Source organism: Engystomops pustulosus, unplaced genomic scaffold (genome assembly GCF_040894005.1).
Source record: "Engystomops pustulosus unplaced genomic scaffold, aEngPut4.maternal MAT_SCAFFOLD_165, whole genome shotgun sequence".
NCBI lineage: Eukaryota > Metazoa > Chordata > Amphibia > Anura > Leptodactylidae > Engystomops > Engystomops pustulosus.
The window spans coordinates 125,970-142,957 of NW_027285045.1; the positions used below are offsets into that span (position 1 = coordinate 125,970).

Here is a 16,988-nt window from a genome sequence, read left to right on the forward strand (position 1 = left end):
CAGCAGAGATCTGCTGCACACGTGTCGTAGTTTACCTAGATGACATTTTGGTGTTTTCCCCGGATCTCACCAGTCCCACGTACGGCAAGTTCTGTATAACAAGCCCCATACAGCTCGGTACTACTACTCCTATCCTGTAGAACAAGCCCCATACAGCTCGGTACTACTACTCCTATCCTGTAGAACAAGCCTCATACAGCTCGGTACTACTACTCCTATCCTGTAGAACAAGCCTCATACAGCTCAGTACTACTACTCCTATCCTGTAGAACAAGCCTCATACAGCTCAGTACTACTACTCCTATCCTGTAGAACAAGCCTCATACAGCTCAGTACTACTACTCCTATCCTGTATAACAAGCCTCATACAGCTCGGTACTACTACTCCTATCCTGTAGAACAAGCCTCATACAGCTCAGTACTACTACTCCTATCCTGTATAACAAGCCTCATACAGCTCAGTACTACTACTCCTATCCTGTATAACAAGCCTCATACAGCTCAGTACTACTACTCCTATCCTGTATAACAAGCCCCATAGAGCTCGGTACTACTACTCCTATCCTGTAGAACAAGCCTCATACAGCTCAGTACTACTACTCCTATCCTGTAGAACAAGCCTCATACAGCTCAGTACTACTACTCCTATCCTGTATAACAAGCCCCATACAGCTCGGTACTACTACTCCTATCCTGTAGAACAAGCCTCATACAGCTCGGTACTACTACTCCTATCCTGTAGAACAAGCCTCATACAGCTCGGTACTACTACTCCTATCCTGTATAACAAGCCTCATACAGCTCAGTACTACTACTCCTATCCTGTAGAACAAGCCTCATACAGCTCAGTACTACTACTCCTATCCTGTAGAACAAGCCTCATACAGCTCGGTACTACTACTCCTATCCTGTAGAACAAGCCTCATACAGCTCGGTACTACTACTCCTATCCTGTAGAACAAGCCTCATACAGCTCAGTACTACTACTCCTATCCTGTAGAACAAGCCTCATACAGCTCGGTACTACTACTCCTATCGTGTATAACAAGCCTCATACAGCTCGGTACTACTACTCCTATCCTGTATAACAAGCCTCATACAGCTCAGTACTACTACTCCTATCCTGTATAACAAGCCTCATACAGCTCGGTACTACTACTCCTATCCTGTATAACAAGCCCCATACAGCTCAGTACTACTACTCCTATCCTGTATAACAAGCCCCATACAGCTCGGTACTACTACTCCTATCCTGTATAACAAGCCTCATACAGCTCGGTACTACTACTCCTATCCTGTAGAACAAGCCTCATACAGCTCAGTACTACTACTCCTATCCTGTAGAACAAGCCTCATACAGCTCGGTACTACTACTCCTATCGTGTATAACAAGCCTCATACAGCTCGGTACTACTACTCCTATCCTGTATAACAAGCCTCATACAGCTCAGTACTACTACTCCTATCCTGTATAACAAGCCTCATACAGCTCGGTACTACTACTCCTATCCTGTATAACAAGCCCCATACAGCTCAGTACTACTACTCCTATCCTGTATAACAAGCCCCATACAGCTCAGTACTACTACTCCTATCCTGTATAACAAGCCTCATACAGCTCAGTACTACTACTCCTATCCTGTATAACAAGCCTCATACAGCTCGGTACTACTACTCCTATCCTGTATAACAAGCCTCATACAGCTCAGTACTACTACTCCTATCCTGTATAACAAGCCTCATACAGCTCGGTACTACTACTCCTATCCTGTATAACAAGCCCCATACAGCTCAGTACTACTACTCCTATCCTGTATAACAAGCCCCATACAGCTCAGTACTACTACTCCTATCCTGTATAACAAGCCCCATACAGCTCAGTACTACTACTCCTATCCTGTATAACAAGCCTCATACAGCTCGGTACTACTACTCCTATCCTGTATAACAAGCCCCATAGAGCTCGGTACTACTACTCCTATCCTGTAGAACAAGCCTCATACAGCTCAGTACTACTACTCCTATCCTGTAGAACAAGCCTCATACAGCTCAGTACTACTACTCCTATCCTGTATAACAAGCCCCATACAGCTCGGTACTACTACTCCTATCCTGTAGAACAAGCCTCATACAGCTCGGTACTACTACTCCTATCCTGTAGAACAAGCCTCATACAGCTCGGTACTACTACTCCTATCCTGTATAACAAGCCTCATACAGCTCAGTACTACTACTCCTATCCTGTAGAACAAGCCTCATACAGCTCAGTACTACTACTCCTATCCTGTAGAACAAGCCTCATACAGCTCGGTACTACTACTCCTATCCTGTAGAACAAGCCTCATACAGCTCAGTACTACTACTCCTATCCTGTAGAACAAGCCTCATACAGCTCGGTACTACTACTCCTATCGTGTATAACAAGCCTCATACAGCTCGGTACTACTACTCCTATCCTGTATAACAAGCCTCATACAGCTCAGTACTACTACTCCTATCCTGTATAACAAGCCTCATACAGCTCGGTACTACTACTCCTATCCTGTAGAACAAGCCTCATACAGCTCGGTACTACTACTCCTATCCTGTATAACAAGCCCCATACAGCTCAGTACTACTACTCCTATCCTGTATAACAAGCCCCATACAGCTCGGTACTACTACTCCTATCCTGTATAACAAGCCTCATACAGCTCGGTACTACTACTCCTATCCTGTAGAACAAGCCTCATACAGCTCAGTACTACTACTCCTATCCTGTAGAACAAGCCTCATACAGCTCGGTACTACTACTCCTATCGTGTATAACAAGCCTCATACAGCTCGGTACTACTACTCCTATCCTGTATAACAAGCCTCATACAGCTCAGTACTACTACTCCTATCCTGTATAACAAGCCTCATACAGCTCGGTACTACTACTCCTATCCTGTATAACAAGCCCCATACAGCTCAGTACTACTACTCCTATCCTGTATAACAAGCCCCATACAGCTCAGTACTACTACTCCTATCCTGTATAACAAGCCTCATACAGCTCAGTACTACTACTCCTATCCTGTATAACAAGCCTCATACAGCTCAGTACTACTACTCCTATCCTGTAGAACAAGCCTCATACAGCTCAGTACTACTACTCCTATCCTGTATAACAAGCCTTATACAGCTCAGTACTACTACTCCTATCGTGTATAACAAGCCCCATACAGCTCAGTACTACTACTCCTATCCTGTAGAACAAGCCCCATACAGCTCAGTACTACTACTCCTATCCTGTATAACAAGCCTCATACAGCTCGGTACTACTACTCCTATCCTGTATAACAAGCCCCATACAGCTCGGTACTACTACTCCTATCCTGTATAACAAGCCCCATACAGCTCAGTACTACTACTCCTATCCTGTATAACAAGCCCCATACAGCTCAGTACTACTACTCCTATCCTGTATAACAAGCCCCATACAGCTCAGTACTACTACTCCTATCCTGTAGAACAAGCCCCATACAGCTCAGTACTACTACTCCTATCCTGTAGAACAAGCCTCATACAGCTCGGTACTACTACTCCTATCCTGTATAACAAGCCTCATACAGCTCGGTACTACTACTCCTATCCTGTATAACAAGCCTCATACAGCTCAGTACTACTACTCCTATCCTGTATAACAAGCCTCATACAGCTCAGTACTACTACTCCTATCCTGTATAACAAGCCCCATACAGCTCGGTACTACTACTCCTATCGTGTATAACAAGCCCCATACCCTACCACAGCTCTGGGTGAAGGGGGGTCCAGCATCTTGGTTGCTCAGGACGTTGGACGTGTCCGGCAGGGATGGGACGTGAGCTCTCGCCCTAGTGCACGCACCGCACACAAGATACATTGTATATTCCACATCCCGGACATATAAACTCTTTGCAGATGATGCCCTGGATGGGACTTGAACCCAGGTCCCCAAGGCTGTAGTGGTAACCACTGAGCCCCCGTACTGCAACGCTGTAGTGGTAACCACTGAGCCCCCGTGCTGCAAGGCTGTAGTGCTAACCACTGAGCCCCCGTGCGGCAAGGCTGTAGTGCTAACCACTGAGCCCCCGTGCGGCAAGGCTGTAGTGCTAACCACTGAGCCCCCGTACTCCAAGGCTGTAGTGGTAACCACTGAGCCCCCGTGCTGCAAGGCTGTAGTGCTAACCACTGAGCCCCCGTGCGGCAAGGCTGTAGTGCTAACCACTGAGCCCCCGTGCGGCAAGGCTGTAGTGCTAACCACTGAGCCCCCGTGCTGCAAGGCTGTAGTGCTAACCACTGAGCCCCCGTGCCGCAAGGCTGTAGTGCTAACCACTGAGCCCCCGTGCTGCAAGGCTGTAGTGCTAACCACTGAGCCCCCGTGCTGCAAGGCTGTAGTGCTAACCACTGAGCCCCCATGCGGCAAGGCTGTAGTGCTAACCACTGAGCCCCTGTGCTGCAAGGCTGTAGTGCTAACCACTGAGCCCCCGTGCTGCAAGGCTGTAGTGCTAACCACTGAGCCCCTGTGCTGCAAGGCTGTAGTGCTAACCACTGAGCCCCCATGCGGCAAGGCTGTAGTGCTAACCACTGAGCCCCCGTGCTGCAAGGCTGTATTCGTGGTGGAACATGTCACTGCCTCAGGGTTTTGTCACAATTTGTTATGTTTTTCTTCTCCCATGAGTCTTTCTAACATCTTTTACATGACTTCCCTGGTGTCCTAGAGTCTGACAAATGGCTGACATGGGGGTGGAGAGGGTCACGGTGAATACTGCATGCGCTGTGGTACTTACCAGTCATCCCTGCAGTCAGCAGGTAGGTGATCGCCTCTCCTCTCCGCTCGCCTGTTCTTCCTCTTTCGCTTTCCTCCTGTGATGTAGAAGGAAGTAGAGTCCGTCCTGGACTTTACCCCTCACACCCATGACCAGGCAATGGCCGAGTTCGGCACCCAGGGAAGGACCCACAATACCCCCTAGCCTGACCACCACCTAGCTACAAATAAAACACAGACACATTTATTAGTTGGAAAGGTGAATGGTCACAGCTCTTTATTGTAAATGGTTGAAAATCTGAAAAACAAGAAACATATATTAACATAATAATAAAATACATCAACATAAGATGACAGCAGAGTTCTTGGCAACAACCGTAATAGGTATGAATTTAAAACATGACCAAACCACCGTTACCTCATTGTCTCCATAACCATAAAATGCACGCTCAGCGCACGAGAGCCACACCCCCAGCTCCACTTTGCCGCCAACCTCCTAGCAAAATGGCGAACGAAGATGTGGCCCTAGACCAAACCAACTCGGAGACAATGAAAAACAACCATTCCACCTGGATACGATCCAAGGGAAAAAACCACCAACCTCACTTCAATAACATCACCTTACAGATAATTTGTGGCTACCTTTTTTGTAAACCACACTTTAGATGCACCACTGGCTGTTGCCAAGAACCCGCCAAGCATGCCGACTTGACCCCTTAAGTCGACATGCTCCCCCACACCCTCAGACACAAATCAGCCACCTCTGACAAACCGAAGTTAAAAACATCCAAACCAACCTCAGTGAGATGCACGCCGTCCGGACCCGTGTAACTTTTTTCTTCATCCAGCAGAGTGTGGCGAACAACCATACCACCATTCAGTCTCACAAATTTTGCAACACTCCTATTCACTTTCACTCTGCACCTGTTCAGCGCCGACACTGACACAGCATTCCTCCAAGACTCACGTCTAATGATGTCCGACCACACAACCATCATACCTGGGTGCATGTCCCATAAGCAAAGCAAATCCCTCTTTATGCTTTTAATAAGAGGACGCATTGGGAACTTCCCAATGTCATTCCCCCCGACATGCAACATCAACACATTCGGGGGGCCCCATCTTCGAAAACATTCCTGCAGCTTAGGCCGCACTCTGCTCCACGTTAGGCCCCGAAAACCCAACCAGTGTACACTCACCTGGTCAGGGTTCAAACCCAAAGACCTACCGCAAAGCCGAAGCTTAGCCCTCCTCTCTGCCCAGTATACGAAAGAATGTCCAAAAACCCATATAACACATTTTCCTGCCCCTGAGAAATATAAACAAAAGAATTCAAACAGCCACAATAACACCCGACCTCCCTCGACTATACTAATGCAACTCCCTTATTCCAACAATCCAGGCCGGACATACGATTTGAATCGCTGCGACTCCCATCTGCCGATCCTCATAATCTCCTCTTCCCTCATACCCCATCTAGCCGCCTCCGTGGCTGCCCCAATCCTAAAGGAATGAGAACTATATTCCCCCGGACATAACCCAATCCTAGCCAAGCAACCCCTGAAAACCGCTACAAACTGAAACTTCGATAGGGCCAAACCATCCTCATGCACTAGTAGCGAACTGGCCCCTTGCTTCCTGACTTCCAAAAATGCTTCATAAACCAAGACCGGGCAAAAACCACATCCTCCTAATCTGTGAAGTTTTATCAAGAACCCCTTCCCCTTCCTATCCGTTTTTGACCCGAACAACCAGATATGTATAGCCTCATCCACCTTCTTAACATGTCTGATCTGTATCCCCCCCTCACTCTTCCGATTACTGCTGACTAATTCCCCAATACGGAAAGCTCCAAAAAATGCCCATGAATACGCCAACCGAAACAACAAAATCTCGTACCTAGACTTGCACACTGCTCCCAATTCATACATTATCTTTTCCAACAACTCAAAAGACACTGGCCTTCTGCCATCTTGTCTGACACCTTGCTTTACAAAACCCTTAGTCGCCTGCCGCACCAAAAATGCTTGAGTTGAGTCTTCGCCCCCCAGCAGTTTAAACAAAAAGGACAGCGCCGCCAGGTTCTTGTGTATCACAGACCCTGACACCCCTCTGTCAAACATTAATGCCATGAAGCAGAACAACTGATCCAATCGCGTCCCTTGCTGACCCATGACCACCCAACCATCTGTAAACAAAAACCAACTCTTCCAAACCTTTCTGTATGCTTCCCAAGTAGCCGGGGACAGTGAACGCTGTATCCAATGCAGAAACCTTACCAAACTAAATCCCACAGGTGCCCCGGACATGGCAAGGGTTCTTTCGCTGCGTCTGGCGCCAGACTCCGAAATCTGTCTAACTGTAGACGAGACAATGCATCGGCAATGTTATTGTCCACACCTGGGACATGCACAGCCCTAAACATGATATTCCATCTTAAGCACAATAACACCAAATGCTGCAGTAATTTTATCACTGGCGCGGAAGAAGCTGACTGTTTATTAATGACGTCCACTACTGCCATATTGTCACAGTGGAACACGACGCACTTGTTGCCCAGCTGTGTGCCCCACAACTCAACTGATACAATGATGGGAAACAATTCCAACAGACATAGATTTTTTGTGAATCCTACCTCAACCCAGTTCCCTGGCCACTCGCCCACGCTCCATTCCCCGTGAAAAAAGGCCCCAAAACCAACCGATCCTGCAGCATCGGTGAATAGATCCAGAGCTACACTAGACACTGGTTTCTCCATCCACAATGTCTTGCCGTTATAACTTGCAAGAAAATCATCCCAGACCCGCAGATCATGCCTATGCTCTTGCCTCAATCTGATCAGAAACTCCGGACGCCTAACCCCCGCTGTAGCCTGAGCAAGCCTCCTACAAAAAACCCTCCCCATTGGCATGATACGGCATGCAAAGTTCAACTTCCCCAACAATGATTGCAGCTGCCTTAAAGAAATCTTTGTCTTAACCAGCGCTTCTTGCACCCTCATACGCAAGTCCTCCAACTTCGCCTCCGGCAACCTGCACTCCATCTGCATCGAGTCAATTTCAATCCCCAAAAAACATAAGCAAGTCACAGGGCCCTCCGTTTTATCCTCCGCTAGAGGTACCCCAAAACTTTTGAACACATCTTTTAAGGTCTGCAACAACACCCAACATTCCCAACCCTTGCTCGGGCCCACACAAAGGAAATCGTCTAGATAATGAATCACCCTCTGTGACCCCGTCACTTGCCTAATTACCCATTCTAAAAATGTGCTAAACGCCTCAAAGTAAGCACACGAAATAGAACATCCCATAGGCAAGCAGCCGTCTACATAGTATTCCCCCTCGAAGCAACAACCCAGCAGATGCATGGATTCGGGATGTACTGGCAGCAGCCTAAATGCAGATTCAATGTCTGCCTTAGCCATCAGCGCCCCTTGGCCAACATCACGAACCAACGCCACCGCTGCGTCGAATGAGGTATAGGATACCGCCGTCAATGACCCATCAATGTCATCATTCACCGATGCCCCAGATGGGTAAGACAGGTGATGAATCAGTCTGTATTTCCCCGCTTCCTTCTTAGGAACAACCCCCAGCGGAGATATCCTCAGATTCTCCACTGGGGGGCTGTTGAATGGACCCAACATCCTACCCAAGCTCACCTCCTTCCGCAGCTTCTCCCTTACCACCTCCAGATGATCCTTAACTGAACTTAAGTTGTTAACAAAACTGACCCCACCGCCAGCCTTAAATGGGATCCTAAAACCGAACTGAAAACCAAGCAACAATAACTCTGCCTTGTCTCTATTTGGATACTTCTCTAGCCACTGCATCATTTCGTCTACCCTCACTGGAGTCTCCCCCTTTTTGAGCACCATCCCCTGTTCGTTGCTGACCGGGCTTGGTCCTCCTAAAGCATTTTGTGAGCGGGTGATTGGCGCCCCCGCAACCCGAACACTCATGTCTATAGGAGCAGGAAGCTCCCCAAGAACACGCCCCTTCATTATACTTCCAGCACACCCCTTTTTTGTACCCGCCCGACGAGCTTCCACTCTTCGCCCCGTCGGGCCCCCCTTGAAACGACCCCGAACCCGCAGTTGCAAACGGATTCCTCTGCGCCGTCTTAGGGGCCGTCATAATCCTCATCCACAGGGAAATGTCCCTGTGATCCCATTGTAGGGTGGGCTGGACCGCCATTCTCTGCCTAAACTGCTCATCGTACTTGAGCCACGCAATGCCCCCATACGTCTTGTAAGCCTCCCAGATCGTGTCTAGATACCCAAACAGCCCCGAACAGCATTCCGGGTGCTTTTCCCCTACTACACTACCCAATATCGCAAAGGCATGAAGCCAATTCCCGAAATTCCTCGGGATCAACCGATATCTCCTCCGTTCCTCATCCTCCTCCTTCCTGTGCTCCTTACCCTTCTCCCATTTCTCCATACTAAATCGCTCTAACGGCAACAGAGTAAATATGTCTATGTTCTCCCTCTTCCAAATCTTCTCCTTCACCTCTTGTTTTAAATGACCCCCCAGCGGCCCATCAAAACAAATGTAAATACTACTCTTAGCCGAATCCGAGACCTGCAAACTTTTTGCTCCCTCCTTCTCCGTCTGCACCCCCATCTCCATCGAACCGCTTACGATTTCACTACCCGGGGTGGCCCCCCCAGACCCCGAAGGCCCCCCGCTTCCCGACCCAGATGTCCTGTCCTGCTCATTCCTCCAGGCCCCTACCGGGCCCCCCAACTGTGACCCCAGAGATGATTCAACTGTTACCAGCAACTGACGAAATCCATTAAATAACTGCCCTACTGCGCCCAAGTACAAGTTCCCTCCCAGGGGCAGTCCCGCCCCACCTGTCACGCTAGCCCCTTGACCCAATGTGGTAGTAATGTCTGGTGTGTGCGTAGCTGAAAACCCACCTGGTAGATGCAAGCCACCGCTAAGCGGCGCCGGCGCAGGTCCAGCCTCCAACGCCGATGTCCTCTGGCCCCCAACGACATCTTGTCCTGGCAGAACTCCTGGCGCACATCCGCTACCTGGCGGAGCCACTCCGCTGGCCCGCCGCATCACGTCCAAGATGGCGCCGTCTGAGCCGCCCCTTTCCTGTAACGGGAAAAGAACAGACGAAACACCCTGGAAATATTCCGCCTCCCTCCTAGGCGGCGCAGCAGAAGCCGCCACATCCCTACCCCTGCTGTACGGGTCCCCCGGAGCACGGACGGCCCCCACAGCAGGCCTATGCCCGCCCTCTACTAAACCCCCCGGCCTCACTGCCGCCTGTTCCCTCCTGGGGGGGAGCCCTCCAGCCAGCTCCTCCCCCGCAGGCCTCCCTCGTCCGGGCTCTGTTGTCCAGCTCGCCGGCATGTCCCCTCTCCAGTCTTCCGCCCCCTGGCCCTGCACCTCTGGCGGTGCGCCAAACATCGCCTCCCTCTCCCGCTGCAGCTCCTGCGCCTCCCAAGGAGTGGCCGCCGCTCCTGGCCAACCCCCCCTGACCGCCTGTTCCCGATCTGCGGCCCTGGGAGGACGGGGGCTGCCCGCCCGTCCCCCCGCTTCCTGGCAGACAGCCGCTCCCCGCTCCCTGGCTGCCCCCCCGTCACTCACCGCGCTCCTGGTGGCGACCGCTGCACCGCTCCGATCCCCCGGCTCCTGGCTGCACCTCCGGCCTCGACTTCCGGTTTCGGCCGTCTGGCCACGCCCCCTCTTCCGGCCGCCTTCCCGCCGAAGATTTTCAGCACCATCCGCCATCTTCGCCGTCCCACGTGCTGCAGACCTCCTGGATCCTGCTCCCGAGCTTCTCCTGCTGTCACGACTCACGGAAGGCGCCGACTTCGCCCTCGCCTTCTTAGCAGGTGGGTCCACGTCCCTGTCGCTGCCTCTGCTCTCCTCCACCGCCCGACTCGCTCCGCGCTGAGGTGATGCTGAGGGGCTCAGCCTCTCCGGCGGCCGTCTGGCCCGAGCAGGCCTTTCAGATCCACCTTCGGGTGACCCTCCTGGGCCCCACACCGCCATCTGCTCAGCCATCCAGCCGGGCCCCCGCGTGGCCGCTTCCTCTCTCATCCTCGCCAGGAACTCCTCCAGGTCAGCCATCCCTATCTAGCCCTAAAGCTCCAATCCCGCTATCTACTCAGCCCTAACCCACCAAATGCACTCCGCTACTTGTTACAATTTTTTCTGGCCAGAATGAGGCCAACCCTTCCTGCCACTGCCTAAATAACCTCTAACTCCACCCCCCATTTCAAAATCCCCCTATCCCTACCACTGTTGTTCTCCTCCCCCAATAGAAATCCACCCATGTATTATACGTCCCTCCCTGCCAAGCCTGTCATGCCCGCTCTCCGCCCAGCTGCGCAGGCTCCGCTCTCCCATTTCTGCATTGTTACAGCACACAGGAGCCCTGCTGCATGATCTGCCCCAGCCCTGCCGGATGATCTGCCCCAGCCCTGCCACCACTGCCGGATGATCTGCCCCAGCCCTGCCACCACTGCCCCCCTGCTGAATGATCTGCCCCAGCCCTGCCACCACTGCCGGATGATCTGCCCCAGCCCTGCCACCACTGCCCCCCTGCTGGATGATCTGCCCCAGCTCTGCCACCACTGCCGCCCTGCTGGATGATCTGCCCCAGCTCTGCCACCACTGCCGCCCTGCTGGATGATCTGCCCCAGCTCTGCCACCACTGCCGCCCTGCTGGATGATCTGCCCCAGCCCTGCCACCACTGCCCCCCTGCTGGATGATCTGCCCCAGCTCTGCCACCACTGCCCCCCTGCTGGATGATCTGCCCCAGCCCTGCCACCACTGCCCCCCTGCTGGATGATCTGCCCCAGCTCTGCCACCACTGCCGCCCTGCTGGATGATCTGCCCCAGCCCTGCCACCACTGCCGCCCTGCTGGATGATCTGCCCCAGCTCTGCCACCACTGCCCCCCTGCTGGATGATCTGCCCCAGCCCTGCCACCACTGCCCCCCTGCTGGATGATCTGCCCCAGCCCTGCCACCACTGCCGCCCTGCTGGATGATCTGCCCCAGCCCTGCCACCACTGCCGCCCTGCTGGATGATCTGCCCCAGCTCTGCCACCACTGCCCCCCTGCTGGATGATCTGCCCCAGCCCTGCCACCACTGCCCCCCTGCTGGATGATCTGCCCCAGCTCTGCCACCACTGCCCCCCTGCTGGATGATCTGCCCCAGCCCTGCCACCACTGCCGCCCTGCTGGATGATCTGCCCCAGCTCTGCCACCACTGCCCCCCTGCTGGATGATCTGCCCCAGCCCTGCCACCACTGCCCCCCTGCTGGATGATCTGCCCCAGCTCTGCCACCACTGCCCCCCTGCTGGATGATCTGCCCCAGCTCTGCCACCACTGCCCCCCTGCTGGATGATCTGCCCCAGCTCTGCCACCACTGCCGCCCTGCTGGATGATCTGCCCCAGCTCTGCCACCACTGCCCCCCTGCTGGATGATCTGCCCCAGCCCTGCCACCACTGCCCCCCTGCTGGATGATCTGCCCCAGCCCTGCCACCACTGCCCCCCTGCTGGATGATCTGCCCCAGCCCTGCCACCACTGCCGCCCTGCTGGATGATCTGCCCCAGCCCTGCCACCACTGCCCCCCTGCTGGATGATCTGCCCCTGCTCTGCCACCACTGCCCCCCTGCTGGATGATCTGCCCCAGCCCTGCCACCACTGCCCCCCTGCTGGATGATCTGCCCCAGCCCTGCCACCACTGCCCCCCTGCTGGATGAGAAGAAAACAAGAACAACGGGAGGGCGGCGCCTCGTGTGATACCGTCACATTAGCGGTGTAAGGAGTAGGTGGAAGTTGCTCACCTGGTTACCACTTGGTGTTATGCGGTGTATAGTCCCAGAGATGTTATCCTTAAAGTCCAACACGTTCCTGCGGCTCCACAGATCCCCTGGTGCCTGGTACCATCAGCCGATGGACCAGTAGGAATGTGCAAAAAGTGGAAAAAAACGGGGCTGGAAAGTTGGGCGCTGGACGGCCTGAGTTGGTGGGGTGTCTGCACCAGCAGGAGGATTTGACTGATTCGGACCACACCAGACAATGTTAGGCAGTGGACGTTTTAATGGATGAATTAAAATTACAAGTAAACATGCAAATAAATTACATTAAAATTAAAAATAGTCCCTATCCACATGGCAGTGAATCTATGGTAATTTTGTCCAAAAAAGTGACGCGTTTCGGGAAAATGATCCCTTCTTCTGACTGGAAATGGACATATGGTGCTGTACACAAATAATGACATATATATAGCACAAAAACTCATTGATTGGAAAGGGGAGTGGTGAACAGAGAGCCAATGAGATCGGGGGAAAGTAAATTAGTATCAGTGAGGCATATGTAAATTAGATCGGTACTTACATAACCATAGTGCACGGCTGTGTGTCTGTGCACGCCGGCGGCTGCGCACTGAGAGGGGCTCGTCGCGCGCGCCCGGAGTGAGATGGCGTGTATCTGGATGTGAGTCAGAGGTGTGCGCGCCCGGAGTGAGATGCCGTGTATCTGGATGTGAGTCAGAGGTGTGCGCGCCCGGAGTGAGATGGCGTGTATCTGGATGTGAGTCAGAGGTGCGCGCGCCCGGAGTGAGATGCCGTGTATATGGATGTGAGTCAGAGGTGCGCGCGCCCGGAGTGAGATGGCGTGTATGTGGATGTGAGTCAGAGGTGCGCGCGCCCGGAGTGAGATGCCGTGTAGATGGATGTGAGTCAGAGGTGCGCGTGCCCGGAGTGAGATGGCGTGTATATGGATGTGAGTCAGAGGTGCGCGTGCCCGGAGTGAGATGGCGTGTATGTGGATGTGAGTCAGAGGTGCGCGTGCCCGGAGTGAGATGCCGTGTAGATGGATGTGAGTCAGAGGTGCGCGTGCCCGGAGTGAGATGCCGTGTAGATGGATGTGAGTCAGAGGTGCGCGCGCCCGGAGTGAGATGCCGTGTATATGGATGTGAGTCAGAGGTGCGCGTGCCCGGAGTGAGATGGCGTGTATATGGATGTGAGTCAGAGGTGCGCGTGCCCGGAGTGAGATGCCGTGTAGATGGATGTGAGTCAGAGGTGCGCGCGCCCGGAGTGAGATGCCGTGTATGTGGATGTGAGTCAGAGGTGCGCGCGCCCGGAGTGAGATGCCGTGTATGTGGATGTGAGTCAGAGGTGCGCGCGCCCGGAGTGAGATGCCGTGTATGTGGATGTGAGTCAGAGGTGCGCGCGCCCGGAGTGAGATGCCGTGTATGTGGATGTAAGTCAGAGGTGCGCGTGCCCGGAGTGAGATGCCGTGTATATGGATGTGAGTCAGAGGTGCGCGCGCCCGGAGTGAGATGCCGTGTAGATGGATGTGAGTCAGAGGTGCGCGCGCCCGGAGTGAGATGGCGTGTATATGGATGTGAGTCAGAGGTGCGCGCGCCCGGAGTGAGATGCCGTGTATATGGATGTGAGTCAGAGGTGCGCGTGCCCGGAGTGAGATGGCGTGTATATGGATGTGAGTCAGAGGTGCGCGCGCCCGGAGTGAGATGCCGTGTATATGGATGTGAGTCAGAGGTGCGCGTGCCCGGAGTGAGATGCCGTGTATATGGATGTGAGTCAGAGGTGCGCGTGCCCGGAGTGAGATGGCGTGTATATGGATGTGAGTCAGAGGTGCGCGCGCCCGGAGTGAGATGCCGTGTATATGGATGTGAGTCAGAGGTGCGCGTGCCCGGAGTGAGATGCCGTGTATGTGGATGTGAGTCAGAGGTGCGCGGGCCCGGAGTGAGATGGCGTGTATGTGGATGTGAGTCAGAGGTGCGCGCGCCCGGAGTGAGATGGCGTGTATATGGATGTGAGTCAGAGGTGCGCGTGCCCGGAGTGAGATGGCGTGTATCTGGATGTGAGTCAGAGGTGCGCGCGCCCGGAGTGAGATGGCGTGTATGTGGATGTGAGTCAGAGGTGCGCGTGCCCGGAGTGAGATGCCGTGTATGTGGATGTGAGTCAGAGGTGCGCGTGCCCGGAGTGAGATGGCGTGTATGTGGATGTGAGTCAGAGGTGCGCGCGCCCGGAGTGAGATGGCGTGTATGTGGATGTGAGTCAGAGGTGCGCGCGCCCGGAGTGAGATGCCGTGTATGTGGATGTGAGTCAGAGGTGCGCGTGCCCGGAGTGAGATGCCGTGTATATGGATGTGAGTCAGAGGTGCGCGCGCCCGGAGTGAGATGCCGTGTATATGGATGTGAGTCAGAGGTGCGCGTGCCCGGAGTGAGATGCCGTGTATGTGGATGTGAGTCAGAGGTGCGCGTGCCCGGAGTGAGATGCCGTGTAGATGGATGTGAGTCAGAGGTGCGCGCGCCCGGAGTGAGATGGCGTGTATGTGGATGTGAGTCAGAGGTGCGCGTGCCCGGAGTGAGATGGCGTGTATATGGATGTGAGTCAGAGGTGCGCGTGCCCGGAGTGAGATGCCGTGTATATGGATGTGAGTCAGAGGTGCGCGTGCCCGGAGTGAGATGCCGTGTATGTGGATGTGAGTCAGAGGTGCGCGTGCCCGGAGTGAGATGCCGTGTATGTGGATGTGAGTCAGAGGTGCGCGTGCCCGGAGTGAGATGCCGTGTATGTGGATGTGAGTCAGAGGTGCGCGCGCCCGGAGTGAGATGCCGTGTATGTGAGTCAGAGGTGCGCGTGCCCGGAGTGAGATGGCGTGTATCTGGATGTGAGTCAGAGGTGCGCGCGCCCGGAGTGAGATGGCGTGTATGTGGATGTGAGTCAGAGGTGCGCGTGCCCGGAGTGAGATGCCGTGTATGTGGATGTGAGTCAGAGGTGCGCGTGCCCGGAGTGAGATGCCGTGTATATGGATGTGAGTCAGAGGTGCGCGCGCCCGGAGTGAGATGGCGTGTATATGGATATGAGTCAGAGGTGCGCGCGCCCGGAGTGAGATGGCGTGTATATGGATGTGAGTCAGAGGTGCGCGCGCCCAGAGTGAGATGGCGTGTATGTGGATGTGAGTCAGAGGTGCGCGCGCCCGGAGTGAGATGCCGTGTATATGGATGTGAGTCAGAGGTGCGCGTGCCCGGAGTGAGATGCCGTGTATGTGGATGTGAGTCAGAGGTGCGCGTGCCCGGAGTGAGATGCCGTGTATATGGATGTGAGTCAGAGGTGCGCGTGCCCGGAGTGAGATGCCGTGTATGTGGATGTGAGTCAGAGGTGCGCGTGCCCGGAGTGAGATGCCGTGTAGATGGATGTGAGTCAGAGGTGTGCGCGCCCGGAGTGAGATGGCGTGTAGATGGATGTGAGTCAGAGGTGCGCGTGCCCGGAGTGAGATGCCGTGTATATGGATGTGAGTCAGAGGTGCGCGTGCCCGGAGTGAGATGCCGTGTATGTGGATGTGAGTCAGAGGTGCGCGTGCCCGGAGTGAGATGCCGTGTAGATGGATGTGAGTCAGAGGTGCGCGCGCCCGGAGTGAGATGCCGTGTATGTGGATGTGAGTCAGAGGTGCGCGTGCCCGGAGTGAGATGCCGTGTATGTGGATGTGAGTCAGAGGTGCGCGCGCCCGGAGTGAGATGCCGTGTATGTGGATGTGAGTCAGAGGTGCGCGTGCCCGGAGTGAGATGGCGTGTATCTGGATGTGAGTCAGAGGTGCGCGCGCCCGGAGTGAGATGGCGTGTATGTGGATGTGAGTCAGAGGTGTGCGCGCCCGGAGTGAGATGCCGTGTATGTGGATGTGAGTCAGAGGTGCGCGTGCCCGGAGTGAGATGCCGTGTATGTGGATGTGAGTCAGAGGTGCGCGTGCCCGGAGTGAGATGCCGTGTATGTGGATGTGAGTCAGAGGTGCGCGTGCCCGGAGTGAGATGCCGTGTAGATGGATGTGAGTCAGAGGTGTGCGCGCCCGGAGTGAGATGGCGTGTAGATGGATGTGAGTCAGAGGTGCGCGTGCCCGGAGTGAGATGCCGTGTATATGGATGTGAGTCAGAGGTGCGCGTGCCCGGAGTGAGATGCCGTGTATGTGGATGTGAGTCAGAGGTGCGCGTGCCCGGAGTGAGATGCCGTGTAGATGGATGTGAGTCAGAGGTGTGCGCGCCCGGAGTGAGATGCCGTGTATGTGGATGTGAGTCAGAGGTGCGCGTGCCCGGAGTGAGATGCCGTGTATGTGGATGTGAGTCAGAGGTGCGCGCGCCCGGAGTGAGATGCCGTGTATGTGGATGTGAGTCAGAGGTGCGCGTGCCCGGAGTGAGATGGCGTGTATCTGGATGTGAGT

The 16,988-nt window shown here is 54.2% G+C and overlaps 1 protein-coding gene across 3 annotated transcripts in view; it reads right to left on the reverse strand.

Moving 5' to 3' along the window:
• The window catches only part of LOC140108663 (sterile alpha motif domain-containing protein 9-like), a 109,721-nt gene that overhangs the window by 9,950 nt on the left and 82,783 nt on the right, over nucleotides 1-16,988 (reverse strand). The window contains exon 1 of one of the 3 annotated variants that reach the window (XM_072131884.1): nucleotides 4,794-4,884. The exons of the other annotated variants lie outside the window; for them this stretch is intronic. Coding sequence (XP_071987985.1) covers nucleotides 4,794-4,800 — 7 coding nt within the window. The 5' untranslated portion in view covers nucleotides 4,801-4,884. Of the gene's footprint in view, nucleotides 1-4,793; nucleotides 4,885-16,988 lie in introns of those variants that run through there. 3 annotated transcript variants of the gene reach the window in all.